This window comes from Chelonoidis abingdonii, chromosome 9 (genome assembly GCF_003597395.2).
Source record: "Chelonoidis abingdonii isolate Lonesome George chromosome 9, CheloAbing_2.0, whole genome shotgun sequence".
NCBI classification, from domain to species: Eukaryota; Metazoa; Chordata; order Testudines; family Testudinidae; genus Chelonoidis; species Chelonoidis abingdonii.
In genome coordinates, this window is record NC_133777.1 from 66,588,702 (window position 1) to 66,614,486 (window position 25,785).

The 25,785-nt window shown below is 42.4% G+C and overlaps 1 protein-coding gene across 1 annotated transcript in view; it reads right to left on the bottom strand.

Moving 5' to 3' along the window:
• The window catches only part of ATP8B4 (ATPase phospholipid transporting 8B4 (putative)), a 157,225-nt gene that overhangs the window by 97,134 nt on the left and 34,306 nt on the right, over positions 1 to 25,785 (bottom strand). Inside the window, exons 4-5 of the mRNA XM_075069659.1 lie at positions 24,340 to 24,438; positions 13,862 to 13,923 (exon numbers count right to left, since the gene is read on the bottom strand). Coding sequence (XP_074925760.1) covers positions 13,862 to 13,923; positions 24,340 to 24,438 — 161 coding nt within the window. The remainder of the gene's footprint in view (positions 1 to 13,861; positions 13,924 to 24,339; positions 24,439 to 25,785) is intronic.

A 25,785-nucleotide genomic window follows, 5' to 3' on the forward strand; every position in this document is an offset into this window, starting at 1 on the left:
TAAAGCTCATGCTGAACCAAATATCTTATTGGATAAGGGCAACCAAAACAGGGCTGATGGTATTATCCAGCCAGGCCACAGTAATATAAGTAGGGATGTTGTTTTGCCAAATATGAATCTTCAGAAAAGGAACAAATGAACAGTCCAGGACTTTTTATCTGAAACTGGACAAGTTAGAAAAATACTGGCATCTGGTATTAGTATAAGTAAACCCTTTACTTGTGTACTAGCTGCCAAACAGCATAGTGGTTCCCAAGTTTGCAAACAGTAATTTTTGATCATGAAAAAGCCTACAGGGTTTTCAAGCCAGGGGGTGAGAATAAGGAGAAAATTTTTTCTCCCTCCTTCTTATAACCACCTTTTATGGTCTTGAAAACTGTTATGTCCCCTCTCAGTCTTTTTGTCTCCAGACTAATCTTCCCTCAGAGGTCATGTTTTCCAGACCTTCAGTCATTTTTGTTGCTCTTCTCTGGACTTTTTCCAATTTGTCCACATCTTTCTGAAATGTGGTGCCCTGAACTGGACACAGTATTTGAGCTGAGGACTAATCAGTGCCAAGTACAGTGGAAGAATTACTTCTTGTGTCTTGCTCACAACACTCCTGCTAATACATCCCAGAATGACAGGTGCTTTTTTTGTAATTAGTTTCAGGTGCAGAAAAGAGGACATCATTTGAATTGAATATCTGTGTCTTCAGGTGAAATAACTCAAGAACAAAATCTTTCCTAGTACATTGACAAGATAAACAGCTACAACAGAGTATTACTGGAGTATTTTCAGACCTATCACTACTATTTAGCTTCTTGATAAATGATGACTATTAGATCCCAACAGCAGGAAGGATACAAATGGAATAGTTTGAATTGTGTTGAGACTTTAAAAATATAAACTGGGCATTTAAATACTAGCAAATGTATCATCAGCTGTAATGCAATTGTAATTTTGGAGTTTTTAAATAGACATACCATTTTTGATGTCTGAGTTCTCCACAACTCTAAAACTTGGTCTCTCTCTTCACCCTCTCCCCAGCCTCTGGTCTGCCAAAGACTGAATTAGTTAACCTAAGGGCACTTTGCAATGTTCACCTTTTATCTGTAGTCTTTTTGTAAGATGACAGTTTGAAGCCTGTATGTGGTTACTACTACTTGATTATTTGGGGCAATTATTCTTCTGCCTGGATGGCTTTGGCTGGGTGGTTTGCTATGTTGTGTGGATTGTATTATGTTTTTTCTTTGTTTCTATTTAAGTATTATAAATGGACCTATAGTCAAATGATAGGTGCTTTACCCAATCACTAAAGAAAGTCTGTAGGAGTGTCAGAGTTTCTTTGGGCTAATATATCATTGCTTATATAAAGTAATTGTGAAAGTATGTTTCACTGGCATTTGCTTATAAATAAAAGGGACTTGTGCTCAAAGTTAAACTGAAGCTTACAGACTGTTTTGAAGTATCTATATGCAAAGCGAAATACAACAAAAAAAATGCTTAGAGTGGCTAAAATGATCAAAAACATATTTTTAGTTTGAATGCAAATTTATATAACACTGCAAACATCAGGGAAAGAGAATTCACAAAAATCCCAGCCCTCCATTTTGCAGTTTAACTGTTCTCCAGATACATCTCACCACTTCTCAAACACTTATCAATTTAATGTCTGCCCTCACTAAGCAGACAGTTTCATATGGTTCACTCAGCCCAGAACATTGAACAGAATCCAATGCACCCACAATCCTGTGAGTTGAATTCACCATTAGTCATGTGAGGATGGGGAGAGAAGTTAGTGAGAGAAATGGAAGCAAATGGGCTGCTCACTGAGAGTGGAATCTCAAGGAAAAGAAACAAGGAGGAAGAAAACTCGGTACAACAGACATAATAATCCTACCACAGCACATTGAGACAAGTGCAAACTGCAGCTGATATTGTTCAAGGCTAGGGCTGCAGATTTGTCACAGCATTTTTTAATCAAAAAGTCAACATCAGTCATGGTAAATTTAGTAAAAGTCACAGGTTTTAGGGTTTAGGGAGAAGTCACGGGAGCGCCATTTAAAGGAGAGATCCACATGGTGGGGACGGGTCTTGCCCTTGGGTGGTGGAAGGCTTGGGGGCAGGAGAGTTGTACAAGAAGCCTGCCCAACACTCACTCTGCAGCAGCAGCTCCTGTGTCGCAGACCTGACCTAGCTCCTTGCTCTGGCCTGTTGGCTCTCACCATAGCATGCAAGCAGGGTCCTCTCCCTGTGATACCCTGCCATCCTATGGCCCTGGTGCCACCAGATCACCTGCCTCAAGCTGGGCTGTGGCAGCAAAAGTGGTAGGGCCATGGACCAGGTGGCCCCTCAAGGTTCATGGCCTATAAAATCATGAGCACTAAGAAAAATCCCTGACACAAAGAGTCATGGACAAAATGAAAAATCACTCTGTGACATTTTTATCACTGTGACAAAACCTGCAGTGCTATCCATGACACTTTGCTATCTGAAGGATTAATGTTCTATTTTAAAAAAGACTTCACAAGTAGTTCTTGCTGATGCCACATGTTGCCCAGTCATTTGGTCAAAAGAAGCATTATTTGGGCTCGGGCTTGGGCATAGCTTCCTTCTGTATTTGGTGTCCAGTGCAAAAAACAAAACTGTAATGCAAGAGACAGAAATAGTTGAAAACTTCACTTTGCAACAAAGAAAACACAGCTCCCATTGACTTCATGGAGCATCCTATCAGTGCTTCAGAGAAGTGAACTCTTTCAGCATAATAATCTACAGTATATATCGGGGTGGCCAACCTGTGGCTCCGAAGCCACATGTGGCTCTTCAGAGGTTAATATGCAGCTCCTTGCATAGGTGCTAACTCCAGGGCTGGAGCTACAAGCACCAACTTTCCAACGTGCCAGGAGGTGCTCACTGCTCAAACCTTGGCTCTGCCCCAGGCCCTGGCCCCACTCCACTCCTTCCCCCAAGGCCCTCACTCCTTCCCCTGAGTCTGCCACACCCTTGCTCCTCCTCCTCTCCCCACCCCTGAGCCTCCTGAACACCACAAAACAGCCGATTGTGGTGGCCGGGAGGCGCAGCAATGGAGGGTTATGTGCTGATCAGCAGTGCTGCTAGTGGTGGGAAACAATGGGGGCAGGCTGGGGGAGCTGTTGGGGGTCTGCTGACATGTTAATGTGGCTCTTTGGCAATGCATACTGGTAAATTCTGGCTCCTTCTCAGGCTCAGGTTGGCCACCCCTGGTATATATTGATAAACCTTAATTCAGAACACTGTGATGTTCTGATATAAATATGATAATATACATTTCTCCTACGGAGAGCCTGTTCCCTTTATGAAATAACAATTTGATAGTGAGAAACTTTCACCCCAAAGAAAGAAAATTTTTGCTTCACTTCTAAAAACAAATGCCAGAAGAGAGAGCAAATTATCTCTAAAGATCCTACATATATGCAAAAACACCTCTCTACATGAGCAGGACCACTTGGGCAAGGGAACTGCTGTTGCAGATGGAAAACTATCCTCATAATTTACTATATAAGGGCAAATGGGTCCAGTTACTTGGTGTTCTTAGATTTCCAAACTATTTAATAATGCAATCTGTTGTTAATGAAAAAGTGACAGTGCTGCCAGTTTGTCAAATCTCCTGGGAGAGCTGTTCGTAGAACACTTTTCAAAAGAAGAGATGAAAAGAGCAAGAATAGAGATTGTCCGTAATGCCCAGTAAGGATCCTACTTACTTAAATTTTACTTGTATATACATAGAATATAATTGCAATTAAGACAACATCAAAAATTCAGAAATGACAGGACTGCTTTTCATTATTGCTCTTTGTGTGACTTACATGCGTTAGTAATGAAAGCAGCATGAAATTTACTATGGCATGTGATGCAAGGACATTTTTAAGAGGAAATTTGCATAGGAATCTTTTGTGGCAGCAGCTATCTATTCACAAAATCTTTTATGTTAGAGACAAGTATAAACTTCCTATACAGCAGTCTGAAGGTACCAAGACTGGCGAGTTCTCACCCTACACTACACTCACTGCAAACATTGATGAATATTATGCATAGCACATATGGCACTCGAGTGGAGGAGGGCTAGGGGGAAGAGGTCACAAAGGAGAAGAGAAGCTGAAAAATGCTGTGCACTTGTCCACAAAAATGCTGTCAAACTGTGTCCACAGTTAAGCAGACACTATCAAGTAATTTAGAGGCCAAATTTCATCCTGTTCTAGAAATAGTGCACATTGTAAGGGCCAAATTCTGCATTGCAGTGCACATGCTCGGCTCCTATAATTCTGTAAAGATCTGTTGTTTAATTTAAAAACCATGGTTTCAGCTACAAGAAACTGAAAGGCAAAATATTTGGCGGTTTTTGTTTGTTTCTAAACAGAAACCTATTAAATGTCTTCACTATATTGTTTAGAATGGGTCTTTTTAACCACACAAAAATTATTATGCGTCTTGGCCAGAAAGGTAAAATGATAGTCAGCTGTTTTTTCCACAAGCCAAACACTGAATTAATAGGATCTTGGTCCTTAGACGTTTAGTCTAAAGAGACCTTTTTTATTTAAAAATGTATACCTCAGCAAAAGAAAAGACTTCCTAAACATGTTTTTATTTACTGGATTTTTAAAGTACACCTTAACATTTACTTGCACTTGAAAGTCATTAAGAAGCCTGGACAGTTGAAAAGAGATGGGTGAAATATCCCTAGAGCTGATATCATCACTGCATTCTGCACCAGTGTTAGTTTCCGAGAAGTCCCTAATTAGAGCAGACTGCAATAATCCAGTTTAGAAATGGCAAAAAGAGGCATTTCTGTATATGACAAAACTTGGCCTGTGACTCAAGGAAAGATATTAGGACTTGAGTATTCAGCCAACTGAAAAGGCTAGCTTCTGACAGCTTACGCTTCCCAACCATAGTCCTCTTCTTCTCTCAGGGTACGTCTACACTACCCGCTGGATCGGCGGGCAGCAATTGATCCAGTGGGGATCAATTTATCACGTCTAGTCTAGATGCGATAAATCGACCCCCGAGCCCTCTCCTGTCAACTCCTGTACTCCAGCGCTGCGAGAGGCTCGGGCAGAGTCGATGGGGGAGTGGCAGCAGTCAAGTCACCACAGTGAAGACACCACGGTAAGACAATCTAAGTACATCAACTTCAGCTACGTTAATCATGTAGCTGGAGTTGTGTCACTTAGATTGATCCCCTCCTCCCTCCACCAGTGTAGACCAGGGCTCAGAGAAGATAGCCATTCAGTGATAAAGGGCCAACTTCTCTTAGGATTTGAAAGCAGAACTCCAGTTCAAATTGGTGGAGTTTTATGCACAAAGTGGCAAAACTCATGTCTTTACATAATAGAAACCTCTTATTTGATGAAATACTGACACTGAAATACTCCAGAAGGGTGGCTGAATGCACATCCCAATGACTGGATTTAGGAAGCAGTCAAGCTAGAGAAATCTGTAAGGAATTCTAGAAGCCAAAAGAAAACTTCCAATTTCTCTTTGATTCTTTCCTTTCCTTGTTATAACAGTTTTAAAAGAAAAATATTTGTTAACTTAAAGAATATTTCATTTTTTTAAAAATTGGAAGCTCTCAAATGGAACCCAGACATAAGACGGTTACTCACCTTTATAACTGTTGTTCTTCAAGGTGTGTGGCTCATATCCATTCCAATTAGGTATGCGACTAAGGCACCCCCTGGAGTGGCGCCCTTATGGTGCTGGATGTATGCCCCTGCCGACCCAACGCCCCCTCAGTTCCTTCTTACCACCCGGGACGGTCGTTGGAACTGTGGAGTGTGGCATAGCTGATCTCCACTTCCCTAGCTCTTTGTCCATTTATACCTGTAGATAGTTATTATACTGTAGTTGTTAGTAGTTTCTAGTTGTAGTTAATAGTAGTTCTGTAGTTAGAATATATAGTAATTGGAGGTAAGGGGCTTCTCCCCTTCCCTCCTTCCCAGTACCGGGCCCATGCCTAGGTCCCCGGGCTTCAAACCCTGCTCAGCCTGCCTCAAGCCAATGCCTACGGGAGACCCCCATGACTCCTGTCTGAAGTGCCTGGGGGAATGCCATCAATCAGATAAGTGCCGCATTTGTAAGGCATTCAAGCCTCGGACAAAAAAGGAGCGGGACTTTCGTTTGAAGCAGCTTCTCATGGAAGCGGCACTTAGCCGACTCCCTCCACCCTGCGTCGAGACCTGGCGCCATCGGTCCGAAGCACGCCTCCCCCACTGGATCGACCCAGCACTGGCAAAGACTCCTGGCACCAGACGTCTTTGGCACCATTACCAACGTGGCACCGCTCGCTGTCTCCGGGAGCCAGGAAGCAGCACAAGCAACCTGCTGCTCCTGTGCAGTTGCCTGCACTGCCTGTGCCCCCCTTGGTGCGGGCTGTTCCATCGATAGGGAAGCCCTCCATTATGTGCCCTCCATCGCAGAGCGAGAAGGGTCGGCACCAATCTCGGTCCCACTGCAGGTCATGGTCACGACTCAGGCGCTGGTCTCCTCCATGGCACTGCCCGCAGTCCTGGCACCGATCACCATCTCAGTGCCAGTCGTACTCACAGTGCTGCTCTGTCGCAAGAAGATCTCCTTCCCGATACAGTCGGTACCGGTCCAGCTCCTAGCACCAAACCCAGCACCGGTCTCCTCAGAGTCATTCCCAGTGCTGCTCCGCCATAGATCTTCATCCAAGTCCAGATCTACCTCCGGCTACCGATGCGACTGTCAGTCCCAGTCCAGATCATGGTACCGCTTGAGACCACGGAGCTGATCTCCATCCCTGCGGCGTGGGCCAACAATGCATGACAGTGCAATCCAGCATAAGCGATCGGCTCCACCTTGGCCTTCCCGCCCCAACTTGAGGTTGTCCCAAGCGGAAAGTGGCTACAGTGTCCATGACTAAGACACGGACAGCACTAGCCAATGACACAACAAAGGGCAGGATCCTGCTCAGGGACCCCCCACAATGGTCCTTTTGGATCTCTTGGGCATACCCTCAGGCCCAAGGCTTCCCATTGGGATCTTCTTGTTCTGCCCACTCGGAACCTCGGGTCCTGGAGGCCACTGTCAGTTGCCCCCCCGCCAGGGGGCCCGGAGGTGACAGGCCTACACTCAGCTCAGGCTCATGCCCATAGCATGGAGGATCTAGGACAGCCGGACCCCCCACACCATCAGGACTTGCCCCAGGACCCTTTAGTCCCGGGCGTATTATCCTCGTCCTCCCCTGACAAGGCAGTGGCGGGCACGTCCTCTGTCCCACCACCTATAGACCTCAATGCACACCAAGACTTGCTTCATAGGGTGGCACAAAACTTGAACCTCCAGGTGGAGGAGGTGGTGGAGGTCAAGGATCCGGTGGTGGACTTTTTATCTGCCGATGCTCCCACACATATAGCCTTGCCCTTTATTAGGACCATCCAGGCTAATGCCAATACAATCTGGCAGTCTCTGACGTCTATTCCTCCCACTGCCAACGGGGTGGAGAGGAAGTACTTGGTCCCCTCCAAAGACTATGAATACTGGTACATTCACCCCCAACCATGCTCCCTCATTGTACAGTTCGTTAATGAGAGGGAAAGACATGGTCAACAAGCTCCTGCTCCTAAATCCAAGGACACTAGACATCTGGCTTTATTCGGATAGAAGATCTATTTGACTGACAGCCTATAACTTAGGGTGGCTAACCAGCAGGCCCTCTTGAGCCGTTATAATACCTGGAACTCGATGGGGAAGTTCAAGGAGCTGGTTCCTCAAGAATCCAGGGAGGAGTTTGAGGCCTTGCTAGAAGAGGGCAAGAAAGTAGCCAGAACATCATTGCAGGCTTCAATAGTTGCGGCAGACTCTGCAACTAGGACTCTAGCCTCGGGCATAGCTATGTGCCGTATCTCGTAGCTGCAGGTGTCCGGTCTTCCACCGGAGCTGCAACAAACAATTCAGGACCTGCCCTTTGATGGTCAGGGGTTATTTTCAGACAAAACTGACTCCAAAGTCTGAAGGATAACTGGGCCATCATGCGCTCATTGGGCATGCATACCCTGGTGACGCAACATAGGCCTTCTGACCCCAATCGCAGCACACCTACCCTAACCCCCAGCTGAGACAGGACTTTTCTAGAAGATGTGGCCGCGGTGGTAGGAGGCGGCAATCTGATCCTCAGACAGACCAGAACCAGGGCCCCCCTAAACCATCAGCAGGGCCCAAACAACACTTTTGAAGGTGCACCTGAGGGCAGAGCACCAGTCTCCTTACAAGATCCTTCCCCACCTTTCAGCAACCACCTCTACTATTTTCTCCCTGCGTAGTCCCACATAATGTCAGACCGCTGGGTCCAATACACAATGGAAAGTGGATACCAACTTCAATTTGTTTTGTCCCCCCTTCCCACCCTCTCTCTCCATCCCTCTTCAGGGACCCCTCTCATGAGCAACTCCTTCTACAGGAGGTGCAGACGCTCCTGGCTATCGGAGCTATAGTGGAGGTTCCAAAGGATCTGAGGGGCAGTGGGTTTTACTCGCACTACTTCCTAATCCCAAAGGCAAATTGGGGGCTACAGCCCATTCTGGACCTGCATGGACTCAACAAATTGATGTTAAAGTTGAAGTTCCGCATGGTTTCCCTGGGGACCATTATCCCTTCCCTGGATCCTGGAGACTGGTACGCTGCCCTCGATGTGAGGGACGCATACTTTCACATAGCAATCTACCCGCCACACAGGCACCTCCTTCACTTTGTGGTCAGTCAATGACACTTCCAGTTTACTGTCCTCCCCTTCAGCCTATCCATGGCACTAAGAGTATTTACAAAGTGTATAGCTGTCGTAGCTGCCTCACTCCATCGACATCGGATCCAAGTGTTTCTGTATCTCGATGACTGGCTCATTTGGGGTCAATCCAAGCTCCAGGTACAATCCCATGTTTGATTCACCATGAACTTGTTCAAACATCTGGGCCTGCTGCTCAATGTCAAAAAGTCCACTTTGCAGCCAACCCAGAGAACAGACTTCATCAGAGCAGTCCTGGATTCAAATCTCACCCAGGGATGCCTACCGCATGCCCACTTCCAGTCCATGGCAAGCATTATTCATGGCCTCTGAAGCTTCCCGACTTCAACAGCACGCACGTGCCTCAGTCTACTGGGACACATGCTGTCCTGCACCTTCATGACCAGACATGCCAGACTACACCTCCGTCCACTTCAGGTCTGGCTCTCATCAGTCTACCGTCCAGGTCGAGACAATCTAGACATGCTCACAGTACGGAAGTCTTAACCTCCCTGGGTTGGTGGCTGAACCCCAACTTCGTATGCGGTGGGATGCGATTCCATGTCCCACAGCCCTCCCTAGTCCTACCACAGATACATCATCTCTGGGCTGGGGCGCTCACCTTGCAGACATTTGCACACAGGGCCTTTGGTCCACACAAGAGATAACCCTGCACATCAACATATGGGAACTAAGAGTAGTACGCCTGTTGTGTTCGGTGTTCCGTGAACACCTTTAGGGCCATTGTGTCGCAGTCTTCAAAGACAACACAACGGCCATATTTTACATCAACAAGCAAGGGGGAGCGCGATTGTCCCCCCTCTGTCAGGAATTCTGCTTAGCCCACTCAATCGACCTCGTGGTTTCATTTCTCCTGGGAGTCCAAAACACCTTGGCAGATCACCTCAGCAGGTCCTTCCTGGCTCACAAGTGGTCGATTTGCCTGGACGTTATTCATTCTCTTTTCTGGAAGTGGGGGTTTCCCCACATAGACCTTTTTGCCTTTTGTGAAAATCCGAAGTGCCAGGTGTTCTGCTCTCTCCAGGGGCACTCCCCGGGCTCCCTATCCGATGCCTATGGCTTTCCTCCTTTCCCATTTGGTCCACAAGGTCCTTCTCAAATTGCGAAGAGTGAAGGCCCACTTAATCTTGATCTCCCTGGCGTGGTCCAGGCAACATTGGTACACCACTCTCCTCGATCTGTCAGTGACCACACCAATTCCACTCCAGTTGTTGGCTGGACCTGATCACTCAGGAGCACGGTCGACTGTGACATCCAGACCTGCAATGCCTCCATCTCACAGCATGGATGCTACATGGCTAACTCAATCTGAGCTGCGTTGCTCCCGCTCGGTGCAGTACATATTCTTTGGTAGCAGAAAGTCCTCTACTAGGTCCATATATCTGGCCAAGTGGAAGCGTTTCTCCTGTTGCTGTGCCCTGAGTAGTACTGCCCCTCTGAAGGTGCCAGTACCTACCATCTTAGATTATCTCTTGCCCTTGAAACAGCAAGGCCTAGCAGTTTCATCCATCAGAGTATACCTAGCAGCAATTTTGGCCTTCCACCCGGGTGAAAACGGGCACTTGGTTTTCTCCAATCCCATGGTTCCTCAAGGGACTGGAACGTCTGTACCCACAAATTCAGCATCCAGCCCCTACGTGGGACCTCAACCTGGTCCTCGCCAGGCTCATGGGTGCCCTGTTCCAGCCAATGGCCATTTGCTCGCTTCTGTACCTTTCCTGGAAAACAGCTTTCCTCATCGCTATCACCTCGGTGAGACGCGTGTCAGAACTTCGAGCCCTCACGTCGGACCCACCGTATATGGTGTTTCATAAGGACAAGGTACAGCTGCGACCACATCCTACCTTCCTAATGTGGCGTCTGCCTTCCATGTCAATCAAGACATCTTCCTTCCAGTCTTCTACCCGAAGCCACATGCTTCTTAACGAGAGCAACAGCTGCATTCCCTAGATGTTTGCAGGGCCCTCGCTTTTTACATCAAACAAACGAAACCCTTTAGGAGGACGACCCCGCTGTTCGTAGCGGTGGCAGACCGGATGAAGGGCCTCCTGGTCTCCACACAGCACATCTTGTCCTGGATTACATCAAGCATCCGTGCGTGCTATGGTTTGGCTGGTGTCCCAACTACGCACCTTACTGCCCACTCTACTAGGGCTCAAGCTTTGTCCTCTGCCTTCCTGGCTCATGTGCCCATACCGGAGATTTGTAGGGCAGTAACTTGGTCATCAGTACACAACTTCACTTCCCACTATGCAATAGTGCAGCAGTCCAGGGGTGATGCTGCATTTGGTTCAGCGGTCCTTCACTCCGCAACATCTTACTCCGATCCCACCACCTAGGTAAGACTTGGGAGTCACCTAATTGGAATCGATATGAGCAAGCACTCGAAGAAGAAAAGACGGTTACTCACCTTTGTCGATGAGAATAGGATGAACAGATAAAGGGAGTGACACAGAGAGAAGAATGTGCAAGGTGCAGTGGGAGGCAACAGGTTATGGGCAGAACTTTAAGAATGAGAAGGCATTTGAATTCTATGTGGAAAAAGAGGAAGTGGTAAAGATATCTGGCAGGAGAGTGACACAGCATTATAATGACTGATTGCTTCATAGTTATTTTTGTTGCCCCTTTTTGACCCAAGCAGCCTTAGGACTATTCCTGTTGGATGCAGAAATTGATGGAGTCTGTTACTTTCTTTGCTGTAATCTTGTTTATTTACAAAGAATGTACATGTGCTTAAATCCAGCTTTTCTGAATGCACGAGGAACCCAGAACAAAGGGAATTTACAGCAACAAGCCTCTTTAGACAACAGATCCAAAAGCTTGCCTCTCCCTGTTCTGTCTGTTCTCAGTTTCTGTGTGTTCGACCTTCCGTCACCCCCCCAAAACACTATGCCACAAAATGCCTCCACCCCCTTGCTCCAAAATCTCCTGGGTTGGTTCACAACCTCTTTTGCTTATACAGGAATTTGTGATGGACTTATCCTTATAGTTATGATAACTGAAGGAGATGTTCACACTTGTCAGTCTCAGCGAGGTTTTAATTTGACCTGTAACAAGGTTTCAGCCTGCTCATAACATGGTTATTAATCATTTGTATTGTCCCACTGGCACCCAGGAGCTCCAGTCATGGATCAAGACCTCACTGTGCTAGGTGCTGTACACACACTGAATAAAAAGATGATCCCTATCTGAAAGTGTTTATAAGCTATGTACTGAGGTTTTCCTGTTCGAGGAAATGGCCATGTGAGGATTAGAACGCTGTCCCTAATGTTTTCCTGACCCCCACCTCTTCCTGTGTGTGTGAGAGAGAGATTAAACCTCAAAACCAAACACCTCATTCATCATTTCTCGAGTAATAAAAGGAAAATGTAAATAAAAATTCAAAATGGTCTACAATTCATTTTTCCTTTCAGTTCAGAGGAACTGAAAACAGATGGAACTCTTAAAAAAAACCTCTTTCTTCTGCAATGAGAAATCATGAAAACTATGTCTTAAGTATTTTATTTAGCAAAATGGATTAAAACAATGATCCAAGATCTAATGCTGTATCAGGCAAATTAATGGAGAAAACTAAAGAGAATTTTGCCCATTTCTATGTGGGGCTGGGAAGGAGTTTTTCCCTCACAACCAGATTGGACAAGATGGGGTGGAGTTTTTTGCCTTCTCCACGGCAAGTCTGGGAGTATGGACATCATTACCTAATGTTGCAACACACTATGTAAAACTTGTGGTGGATGTCCTGTGAAGCCACATGATATGGAAGAGATATGATTATCAGTTCAAATGAACTGGAAAAGGATTTAAAGGAAAGCATCCATTATGCGAGCTGAATAGAGGACTGAGATGGAAATAGGAGACAGACTTGTTGAAAGTCTCTGGGTAAGGATAAAAGGGGTAAAAAACAAGGGTGATGTCATGGTAGGGGTCTACTACAGACCTTCTAACCAGGAAGAAGAGGAAGATGAGCCTTTTTTTTAACAGCTAACAAAATCATCCAAAGCACAGGACTTGGTGGTGATGGGGGACTTCAGCTACCCAGACATTTGTTGGGAAAATAACACAGCAGGGCACAGATTATCCAATAAATACTTGGAATGTATTGGAGAATTTTTTATTTCAGAAGGTGGAGACAACTACCAGCAGAGAGGCTGTTCTAGATTTGATTTTGACAAATAGGGAGGAACTGGCTGAGAATTTGAAAGTGGAAGGCAGCTTGCATGAAAGTGATCGTGAAATGATAGAGTTCATGATTCAAGGAACGGTAGAAGGGAGAACAGCAAAATAAAGACAATGGATTTCAAGAAGGCAGACTTTAGCAAACTCAGGGAGTTGGTAGGTAAGATCCCATGGGAGGCACATCTAAGGAGAAAAACAATAGAAGACCGTTGGCAGTTTTCAAAGAGACATTATTAAGGGCACAAGAGCAAACAATTCCCACTGCATAGGAAAGATAGGAAGTATGGCAAGAGACCACCCGGGTTAACCAGGAGATCTTCAATTATCTAAAAATGGGGCGGGGGGAACCTATGGAAAAGTGGAAACTAGGTCAAATTACCAAGGTTGAATATAAACAAATATCACAAGCATGCACAGGCAACCTTAATTCTAGTATTTCCTAAATTTTGAGTACTTAACCTTTGAACCTTAATAATGTTCTTCTAATGTCGCTTTTTGTGTTTATTAGAATTAAAGTCAATGTTCTAGACTGTTCATATGAATCTTTAAAAGGAAATTTTAAAAGGAGTTTGAGACAACACAAGCACAATGAGCAAAATTACAATGAAACTAAAAAAATAAGAGTTAAAGAATTTCTACAGTCCCAAATTCTCCTATCATTTTACACAACCAAATCTAATTAAAATCATCAGGAATATGGATTATGAGAAAGAGTGAATCTTAAAACTGAATCAAAACAAGAAATTCCTCTGTGAAATCTCTTTATCTTACAGGAGAAAAACATTTTGATGGTTCAGTTGCATAGCCCCACAGTTTGCAAATGCAAAAGAACTGTGATTGAATATTGGTGAGATGATCTAAAAGTCAAAAATAAATTCACCATCTTTAAAATCTGTTTCTTACCTGCCATCAATGAGTACTTCAGCCTGTCGATTGTTCACCTGGTTATCACTCTTATGACGAAACTGCAATATTAAGGACATAAAAATACTAGTTAGTTTTTTGTTATCAAAAGTAAACATAAGGACCTGATTAAACAAGGAAATTAAGCATACAGATAACTTTAAGCAAGCAAGCAGTCTCTGTGCATGAAATCCATTGACTTCAATGGGACCTGAATGTCAGACATTGATTTTACATAATTTTCATGACACTTCAATAAACTCTTTAGTGTTTACCAATTCATTTTTTAAAAAAAAGTATTCATTTGCCCCACAATAACTTAATTAACACATGCAATATTCTATGCATTTAATTTTAAAAAAGCAAGACATTGCCTATAAAAGTATTTATTGACTGTTACTAACTAAATAAGTATACATTAAATCATAGACATTAGAGATCGAAAATTGCTCTGCTAGTCCATAACATTGCCAATGAAAAACAAGTTTTCTACTGCTTTGTCCAGTCCAGTTTTATATGCCTAAAGAAAGGGCTTCCTCTGCCTTTCTTTAGTAAACTATCCCATAGCCTAAAAGAGACACCTTCACTGGAAGAACTTTTTATAAATAACTTTTCCTTTTTGTTCCACACAAAAATTCTTCTCTTATTTTCATGTCAGTATTCCAAATTATACCACCCTGATACCATTCTAAATCATTACTGTTCATTCTTGGTGTCCTTACAAATATTTATGAATTATTATGTACCATTCCCACTTAATAGTTGCTTAACTAGTTTTACATATTTAGCTCATATAATCTCTCTTCATAAATCTATCCATTCAGCCGCAGCTATTTTTGTTGCTCTTTTCTCAACTCTCTGAAATTTATCTATATCTTTCCAACAGGTGACCAAACACTGACAGCAGTCTCTCTGTTGCACACCCACAAGACCCACTAGAAAAGTACTATTATGTCCTAGCACTATGATCCCTAGCCCAAAAATGCTTTGGTCCTTTTTTCCCCATATTTTATTTTAAACTCATAGCTAATACCATGTCCACTCCTCCTCTTTCTATAAGTCCTTTTCAGAATTAATATTTTTGAGGTACCTCCTTCCCACTGAACATAAGTATTTTGGATATTTTTTCCCTATGTATTGTAGTTTGCAATTTTTCCCAAATTAGATTTCATTTTTTGTTTTTTCCTATCTTTTTTTCCTAGCCTCTCTCATGGTTTTGGGGTTATTTGTATGATTTGTTTGCAACTCCATCCAGTTTAGTATCAAACTGTATTTAAATTCATTAATATGCATTTTTATTTCACTTCAAGTTGACTGATGGCAATGTTGAGTAAGACTAAATCTAACTTCAGTCCCATGGAAATCCACCTAAATATCTCCATCACCTCAATACATTGCTGGTTATCCTTAGTGAACTGTTTGCAGTCCTTCAGCCAGTTTTCAGCCCTTGTAAAAATCCGAAAAATCCAGATAAATTTCCCTCATCCGCATTAATTTACTGCATTATGTCCCTAATTTACTGTACTATGTCCCTAATTCAGTCCTGGTGGCGGGCTTTCTGCTATCCAGCAAGACCTATCAAACCCAGGCCAAGCATTCCTGATCCTCTGCATTCAGCCATGCAGTAGCCATACTGTCAGGTGCAATGCCACCAGGTTCAGGTGCAAAAGACTGCTGAGGTTCTGGGACAGTGGGTCTGGCCACAGAGGCAGTCACAGTGGGGTGGCTACTGAAAGGTCCCCAGCAGTGTGCCAAACTAGTGTTGGTGAAGCCACTTGGGGGCTATCAGGATAACCTTCACCCTGTCCCGTTTGATCTTCACGAGGACTCTTTGGATCACCAGCACTGGCAAGAAGGCATACATCAGGTTTCCCGACCATGGGAGCAGGAAAGCGTCTGATAGGGAACCACTGTCCATCCCCTGGAATGAACAAAACACTTGGCATTTCCTGTTCTGACAGGACGCAAACAAGTCCACCTTGGGAGTTCCTCACTTCTGGAAGATAATACTTGACCATCTCTAGATGGAGCAACTGCTCATGGCAAGATGAGAAGGTCCTGCTGTGGTGATCTGCCAAGACATTGATGGTTCGAGGCAGGTGTGCAGCTGTCAGACAAATGGCATGCCACACACAAAAATGCCAAAGGCGGAGAGCTTCCTGACAAAGGGCCGAAGAGTAGTACCACTCTGCCTATTAAAGTAATACATCTTGGCGGTATTGTCCAGAAAGACCTGCACCACCTTGCCCTTTAGGTGGGGCAAGAAAGCCTGGCAGCCAGATGAACCACTCTAAGCTTCCTGACATTGATCTGGAGGGCCAGATCATCCCACAACCAGTGTCCCTGGGTGCTCAGCTCACCCAGGTGAGCTCCCCAGCCCAAGGTCCAAAGCATTGGAGACCAGGGTCAGCGATGGGGACAGGGTCGCAAAGGGAACTCCCTCCATCAATGACCTGGGGTACAACCACCAATCCAGGGATGTGGACTGGCACCCTGACTACCCAATCTAAGTTGTGCCACCATTTTTTCCGTGGTGCTCCAGTCGGTGCCTAAGATGGAAACCATGGATTTGGTGTTTGTTATTACCACTTCAAGCCAGCATCCCCAGCTAGTTCCAGCACCACTGAATGCACCTTGCAGAACTGGGGCTTGCAGGTGTTACTTAAAGCATTTTAGTCTGATTCTGAGGGAACAATCAGCTCAGTTACAGAAAAATATAAAACCTTACTGATGTCAATTAGTAAGCCTATTTGCTGAAGTAAGTGCTACTCAGTGTCAATAAGGGTTGCAGAATCTAGCCCAACATTTTTGATTTTCAGCTCTTTGGCCACAGTAGGCTCTTTCCATTTCTAAGACATATGCTCAATACTTATTTTATTAAAAAATCATTTTTGGCCCAATATTCAATCATCATTACATTTTATAACTTTCTTTGAAGATGAAACATGTAAAATGACTTATTTTTGAGAAACCACTTGTTACAGCATGTATTTTTATTCAAGAAAAAAAACTTAGTTGCTGTCAATGGTTTTGTTAATGTCACACATTAAAGAAATCCAAAGCAACCCTGGCTTTTTACCAGATAGCATACTTTAAATGTAATAGTACATTTATTTAAACACGGTTCTTCTAAACGTCAATAGCACAAATTGTCCCAAAATTATTTTACCTCTAGTTTGGCAGAAAACTTTTTTATGTAAATCAAAAAATTTTATATATTTATTTATTTATTATCTTGTATGGTTTTATATGGTCTATTTTTTCTCAGTATGAAGCAAGTTCCATTTTTATTACCAGAGTTTAAAAGAGAATCTTTGAACTGAAGACTAAGCAATGTGACTGCCAGATCAGGTGAAAGTTCTTTTGGTAAAGTGTTGTTAACTGTGGTTCTTTAGAAACAGGAGTTGTATAGAAAAAGCAAGCAAATTCCATGGATACCAAAGACATCACTGCTTTTAAAATTTTTAGAATTTGCATATTGTTCCCACTGAGCAGGGGTGATGATCGTGGTATGTTCCCACTAACCCATCTGAGCTGACTTCCTTTCATGCTCAGTGGGCAGCCTCCTTCAAAAGTTCTCAGTGACAAAGGGTATGTCTACACTGCAAAGAAAACCTAAAGCACTGAGGCTATGTCTATACTACTGCGGTAAGTCGACCTACTCTACGCAACTCCAACTACATGAATAACGTAGCTGGAGTCAATGTACCTTGGGTCAAGAGACCATGGGGTCTATACTGCGGGGAGTCGACAAGAGAAACTCTCCCATCGACTTACCTTACTCTTCCCATTTGGGGTAGAGCACAGAGGTCAACTGGAGAGCAATTTGCTGTCGACTTGGTGGGTCTTCACTAGACCCACTAAATCAGCTGCCACTGGATAGATCTCAGAGCGTTGATCCCAGCTGTAATGCAGATGTAGCCTGAGTCTCAGAGTCTTGGTCAATTGACTTGGGCTCACAGGGCTTAGGCTCTGGGGCTAAAAATATCAGTGTAGATATTTGGGTTTGGTCTGGAGCCTGGGCCCTGAGACCCTCCACTTTTGTTGGCTCCAGCTCGAGCCTGAACAACTACACTGCTATGTTTAGCTCCACAGTTGACCCAGTCTCTGAGACTTGGCACTGTGGCTTTTTCTTAACGGACATGCAAAGGAGCCCACAACATCCCTTGGTAACTTCTTCCAATGACTGATTACCCTCACTGTTAAAGTGCACCATATTTTTAGTCTGAATTTGTCTAGTATCAACTTCCATAGAATGCCTTCGTGTGGTATATCTACTAATAAATCTTAATCATCTTTTTAATATGCTAAATAAACAGAGCGTCTTAAATCTCTCACTCTGGGAAAGGTTTTCCAGAACCCAAATTATTCTTGTGCCACTTTTCTGAACCCATTCCAATTTCTGGAAGTGTGGACACCAGAAAAATAAATATCTATGTTAAATATATCAAAGGAGAATGAAGAATTACTGACTGAAAACTTCAGGATTAAGCTAGCAAATTGACAGAGAATAGAAGGATGGGGAAACCTGGCTGTGGCAGAAGCTTGGCTTTGTCAGAATAAACTGAAATGTCTAAATTTGTGCTGGTGAGTAGTAGTGTGAAAGTCTATGAGAAACTTTGAGGGAAGAGAGCTGCCATTATAAATTAGAGGTATACACATACATTTTCTTGAAGAGAGACAAAGCAAACCTAAGATGAAAAAGAGGGCACACAAAATATGTATCTGGACTTGAGCTCATCAAAAGCAGTTTGTGACAATTTTTATTACTACAAATTAAACTTGATCGAGGATTTATCTTTCAGCATCCCTCATCTTTCTAGTAGAGGGATAGTGGTGGTATTTCCTTTTTCTTTTTTTTCCCCTTTTCCAAACACTTTTTCTGGCTAATCACCATAGTTATTTGATACTTCGGTTGTTTAATGAAAACCAATCCTGATTTTTCTCAATAATTTTTGAAAGTTTGTATTCACCCTGGTTTCAAGATTTAATATTCATGTGGAACAGATGAAGTTGCTCATCCATTTTAGTGTTCAAGTTTACAGTACCTCAGCTCTTCTGACTCATTTCAACATGATTTATTTTTATAGATATTAAAGATCACAAGCTGGATTTTGTTTTGCTTTGGCCGTAAATTTTAAATCTATAGTCAGTAATTTTTCTGATCACTGTAAGATTTGTTCTGCTGTTTCTTTGGTACTGTTAAGAACAGCTTATGTGAGAGAGCCAATGTAGTGTAGTGGTCTATGAGTGGGAAGCCTATCATCTGTTCGCAGCTTTGTCACCATTTCTCTTGTGTGATCTTGGATAAACCACTTGAAATCCATGCTTCTTAGTTTATCCATCGGTAAAATAAGTATACCACCTCTCCACTGCATAGGGCATTGAAGAGACTTAATATCTGCAAATGACTTTGTGAACCTTGAGTATAGATATAAATATATATACACTTTTACTCAAGGTTCTCAAAGTCATTTGCAAATATTAAGTTTATATATATGTAAATAAAAGTGCAAAGTATTTTTGTACTTAATCTTATCTGATATTTTTTGCTTTCTTTTCTATTGTAAAATATACTCCCCTCCTTCTACAGAAGATGAGACAGGTAACACCACTTTAATTAGGCAATTCTCTTAATCCATTATAGATTATTTCTTTCGCTTGTCATTTTCCACAGTATTCACAAGAGCATAAGGAAATAAAGCTAACTGGTTGCAGACTGAAAACACTTTGGTTACACTGTCCATATGCTAATTTGGAGAGCTTTGTGTGTGGTTACAGAGATTATTTGATGCAGGTCAAACTTAATTAGTCTAACAATCTTATCAGGACCAGTACTGTCTTCTATATTTTGTTAAATAGTTATCAACTGTATTTTAAATCCTGAGAGACTATCCTTGCAGCTAATGTTCTAATTCTATGGAAATTAACAACAAAATACATGCCAAGCTGTTCCCCAGAAGTTCTCTTCTTTCTGTTCTCTCACTTTTTCAGCTTTCATATCTCCCTCACAAATTTTTTGCTGCAAAAAGACTGTAGTGTCATGTAGCTGTGTCACTCAAACACCTATTTAATTGATCTCTGGCCTACAGGCGTCTCAGAGAGACAAGGTGGGTAATGTAATATCTTTTATTGGATCAACTTCTGTTGGTGAGAGAAACACACTCTCTCAGAAACACACTTACACAGAGCTTATCTTCAGGTCTGAGAAATGTACTCAGAGTGTCACCACTAAATACAAGATGAAACAGATTTTTAGCGTTAAGTAGTTAATACATATTTTAAAGGGACCATGCAAGGTGAAGGGGCCTGTTAACTGGAAATAACAGAATTACTCACGAACTTGCAGATGCTATGATGGCTCATGGTGCCTTGCTCAGTTTTCATTCAAAGATCTTAGTATCAACCAAATTCTTTTAATTTAAAATCCAAGACTGAGCTTATGATGCTTGTGCTCTCCCAGTAAAAATGTTGTTTCATCCCTGATTTTCCTCTCCCTTTAAATGTTTTTATTTTTCCTGACTTCAAAGCTTGTAATCCTTGCAGTCATCTGAGTCTGATTAATATGAGCCTCAGAAAAAAAGAAAATAAAGTTCTGACTGTGAAACTGTCTTGTACCATCTCACTGGGATACAAGGATTCTTAATCATGCCTGTATCACGTTCTAACTGAACTATTCCCAATAAATCATGTATCACTTTTTTTTCTCACTTCCCTCGAGAGTATGCTTCTTTTGTACCACTCAGCTGTTGAGATTTCAGAAACTTACTCATCTGAGAGAATTTCCCTGGTCTCCAGTGAAACATCAGTGTTTTTAAAATTATTTTGCTTACACTGAAGTCATTGCCATGTTCTTTTATTTATACACTACTTTGGAGAGCTTATTAGCTCATATTTCCCAAGGCAAATCCAACTTTCCATTTTCAGTAAAGATTAGTGCTTGATCTCAGCTAGAATTAGTAGCCTTAAATACCCATAATATGAAATAGAATGAACTACCTTTCTAGGGTTGTATTCTCAGGAACATCTATACTATGATAAAAGACCTGCAGCATGGCTGCGGCTGGCACAGGTCAATTGACTCTGACTTGGGCTACAGGGCTATAAAATTACAGTGTAGACTTTTGGTTTCTGTGGGTATATCTACACTGCAATTAGACATGCACAGCTGGCCCGTGCTAGCTGACTTGGGTTCGTGGGGCTTGGGCTGCGGGACTGTTTAATTGCAGTGTAGACGTCCAGGCTCACGCTGAAGTCCATGCTCTAGAACCCTGAGAGGTGGGAGGGTCCCAAAGCTTGACGGAGGAGAGTCCAGAGTTGGGCTGCAACCCACGTCAGAACATCTACACCGCAAATTAAACAGCCTCATAGCTCGAGCTCCGTGAGCCTGAGTATCTGGCATGGGCCAGCCATGGGTATCCTAATGGCAGTATAGTACAGACATACCCTGAGACCCCACAAGGGGGCAGAGTCTCAGACTCTAGGTTGCAGCCAATGGGCGGCTGGTGGGGCGGCTGTGGGGGGGGGCTAGCCCCCAGCCCTTCCCCTTCTGCACAAGGCCCCACCCCTCATCCTTCCATTCTGTCCCCCATCCCCTGCAGGAGCCCAGAGCACCCCCACCATGGTCCCCAGCCCCCTGCCTCCAACCTGAGCCCCAAAGCACTGGAAAGCCAGGGGGCACGGTTCCAGCATCCCAAGTGCTAGGTGGGCAGCACAGCCGCAGAGCCAGCACCAGCCACCATGAGTCCCAGTGCCATGCCAGTTCTCCCCAGCCCCAGCCTGGAAGAGCAGGAAGGAACTGCACTGCAGGAAGGGACGTGAGGGTGGAGCATGGGCAGGGCCATGCCAGGCTGTTTGGGGAGGCACAGTCTTCCCTAGCCTATGATACCCACTGCCCATGCTGCAACCTGAGCCTGAATTCTACACTGCTATTTTATAGCCCCGCAGCCTGAGCACTACGAGCTCGGGTCAGTCGACCCATGGTCTGAGACTCATTCCTGTGGGAGTTTTACTGCCACATAGACATATCCTAAAAAAATCTGAAGAACTCAGAGGTTTTTCTGCTATTGTAGTGAGACTTCTGCCTCACAGATCCATTTCACTGGTCCTTGTCCCTGGCATCATACGTCTACACGATTTTCCATTGTTTTTTCCTGTTTGTGCTTTATCTGATGCAAAATGCTTCACATGAGGTAAAAAAAACTGCACCAAGGTAGAATCAGAATATTTTAGCCATATAAAGATATAAGATAGCTATACATGAGATCTATAACAAATGTTACATATAAAAGGTCAACTGCGTCAGTGTTTTGTTTAACTTGGTTTCATAAAGACACACATGGGTTGTTTTAAAATTGGGGTTAAATATGAATAGTGTATTTCATAGATAAAAGTGAGATATGTGATAAGTAAAAACTCCATGCCACTAGTAAAACTTTACACCTTTACTACTCATGCATTTTTTTATTCCCTTTTTGTTCAGTTCCCCCACACACACACACGCACGCCCACTTCCACCCTTTCCAGAGCCCCGAAGTATCATTTCTGGACATGTGTGCAATCTTGGCAGTCAGCATTTTGAAAAGCAAGGTTTTTGATTTTAATTTATTCTTACTAGAAGCAATCAAAATAAATGAATAAATACAGATCTCATGCCTTTTTCTTTATTAAGAGGAAATATGCTTTTGTATGCAGTTAGCACATTTCTAAATTAATTTATTTATTGTATCATCGAATGACAGAGGAAAAGGAAGTGTTAATTCATACATGATTATCATGAATTTTTTGAGAAAATTACTTTTATGCAGTTAAATTCTAAATATAAGTTGGCTAAATAACTGCACAAAGGCTACAAAGGATTAGTGAAAGAAAGAAAAAATACGGTCCATCACAATTGTTCTACCGCCTCCTTTCAGAGTTTTCCAAGAAAAGTTAGTTTTTTTGTTTTTATAAAATTACATAATGTAAAAGGGCAGAGAGAAGGAAAAAGCAGCTTACTCCACTGATTGTCACTAGCCAAATGGCAGTAATACCGATGTGAGGGAAAGTCATGAAATCTATATTTTTACTGCTTCCACTAAAGAGAAATTAAATACAATTTTTAAAATACACCAAAATGGCCAATGGTGCAAAAAATGCACACTTGTTAAAAAAAAAATACATAAGGGACCTTGAAAGGGCAGAAGAGAGCAGGACAAAAAGCAGCAGGGAGACATGAAAACCTGCCAAAAATACATAATGTATAAAGTTAAAGACTTACTACTACCCCCACTGCACTTTTCTAACAAGTAGGGTATTATCCTCAATATTCTGGCCAAATTCTAAACTGGGGATTACATTTTACCTACCTACATTCCCTCTGTAATTTTTCTTGGATAATGTATTCTTAACTGTCTGTGCTAAACCATTGGGTAGCATTCCTAGGTGCTGTTAAACCATTGTTCCATTTCACTGTGAAAGTGATTGGACTTCATGACTGTTTGCTAAGTGAGTGTAAAAAAGCCATTTATAAGTGCTTTAGGATCATTGAGAGTCACTACATAGATGCATTATGGTTTTTCTTGTCATTACTTCATACAAATGTTATATCGCATTGCAGAAAAGTGGGAGTTTTGCAGTTGACAAATAAGAGCAGGATCAGTCAGTGTAGCCCCAAATGTTTTACAGTAATAAATGTTACAAGACTTTGGCCATTATATGGGATAAGTTAACAAAAGCTTTGAAAACAATTACTTTAAAGTAGCATTGTAATATTTATTTTTGGTGTTTATTAATTTTAATCTGTATATACAAGACCTGGGACAAGGATTTACCTCCATCAAGCCTATCATCTGTGATTATAACCATTATAACACTGCGTATAACACTTACTCTGACAGAACAAGTAACAGAGTGGGAAAGGAAGACTTCTAAATCTGTTAAATTGAACAATAACAGCACAACATCTACCAAAACATATTTTTAGACACTGTGCCTTTTAAGACATAAATATGCTCTAATGCAGGGGTAGGCAACCTATGGCACGGGTACCGAAGGTGGCACGAGAGCTGATTTTCAGTGGCATTCACACTGCCCGGGTCCTGGCCACCAGTCCAGGGGGCTCTGCATTTTAATTTAATTTTAAATGAAGCTTCTTAAACATTTTAAAAGCCTTATTTACTTTACATACAACAACAGTTAAGTTACATATTATAGACTTATAGAAAGAGACCTTCTAAAAACATTAAAATGTATTACTGGCAGGTGAAACCTTAAATTACAGTGAATAAATGAAGATTCAGCACACCACTTCTGAAAGGTTGACAACTCCTGCTCTAGTGATTGCAAATAAACAAAGCTTCTTTGTGAATACCTGTGCCCCTTCCACACAGTATGGCGCTAGAATCAACAATATGTGCATAATATGCTACATAGCAATGTATGGAACAGTACATGGATGGCTGAAAACTTCGTAAAGGTAACTTACTGCAAATACTTACACAGTCATCTGTGGCATCTTTGACAGCAGTAATGGTAAATACCATCATTAAAGGCACAATGGTAGTAAACCAAGACAAGGAGGATATTTCTGGGATCAGCTACAAGATAAAGTTCTATTAAATACTTTTAAAAAAATCTTTGTGAAATTTCAGTAACAATATTTCAAAGTAACTAATAATTTTCATAAAAAGCAGCGCTGGAAAATCTGTAACGTTGTCATATAATCAATACACTGGGAGGGTGCAGCAAGTGGAATATGGTGTAAGTGAGGAGCCAAGATGGGATGAGCTGGAAGAAAGAGAAAACAGAAGAAGAACTAGAGAGAACTATGAGGAAAAGAGTAGATGTGGGAGAGAAAGAATAAGAATGGATAGCACAATAAAGAAAAACGGAGACAGAGAAAAAGAGAAGCAGAGAAAATGGAAAAAAATAGAAATCAAGGAAACAAACAACGAGAACAGAGACGAATAACTCACACTGACTTCAGTGGGAGGTATTCATAACCTATGAGAGGAGAATAGGGCCCAAGTAAAGCAAAAGGCCATGAAACAATACAAAGTGTAAGAAGACAGAGTGTCAACTAAACAACAGTGAGTAAAAACCCAAAGTACATTTTGCCAGGTATATGGGACCTTAAAGAATGCAACACAAGAGAGAACATTCAGAAAGAGGAAAAACTCCAAAAAGTGAGACAAGGTGGGTGAGGTAATATCTTTTATTGGACCAACTTCTATTGGTGAGGGAGACAAGCTTTCAAGCTACATAGAGCTCTTCTTCAGAGGCTTGTTCTTAAAAGCCTCAGAGGCTTGTTCTTAAAAGGTCCCAGACCTCAAGAGCTCTATGTGGCTCAACAGCTTGTTTCTTTCACCAATAGAAGTTGGTCCAATAAAAGATATTACCTCACCCACCTTGTCTCTCAAATTCTGAGACCAACATGGCTATAACACCACTGCATACAAAAAGTGAGACAGAACAGAGAAAGAGGATGGCGAACAAATGAGAGCCACAAACAAATAATGAGAGATTAGAAAAATGTTTATTAAAAAAGCAAGAAAGATTTTTATTTTACTGAGATTTTTAAAAAAATATTCTGTGTCAAACCTCTACATTTGACTAGAGTTTCATTTAAATATAAATGTAAAATTCAATTTATTCAGGTCCAGATTTCAAGCCTCCCAAAAGTTTGGATTCTGGATTCCATTATAGAGAGACTAATCATGAAGTACTGATTGAGGATGTGGATTTTAATTTAGACAAGAATTGTTTTCTATATCACCTCACATACTCTAGGCATCCTACAGGGATGATCATTAGGGCTGGTTTACTTATCCAATTAACTTAAGTTTAAAAAGGAACAAACAGACCAGTTTGGGTAAAATAAGAACTAACCTGTGCCTTCACCCATACGTCAAACTGCATCTAATTTTTGAGGAAATGCCCTATCA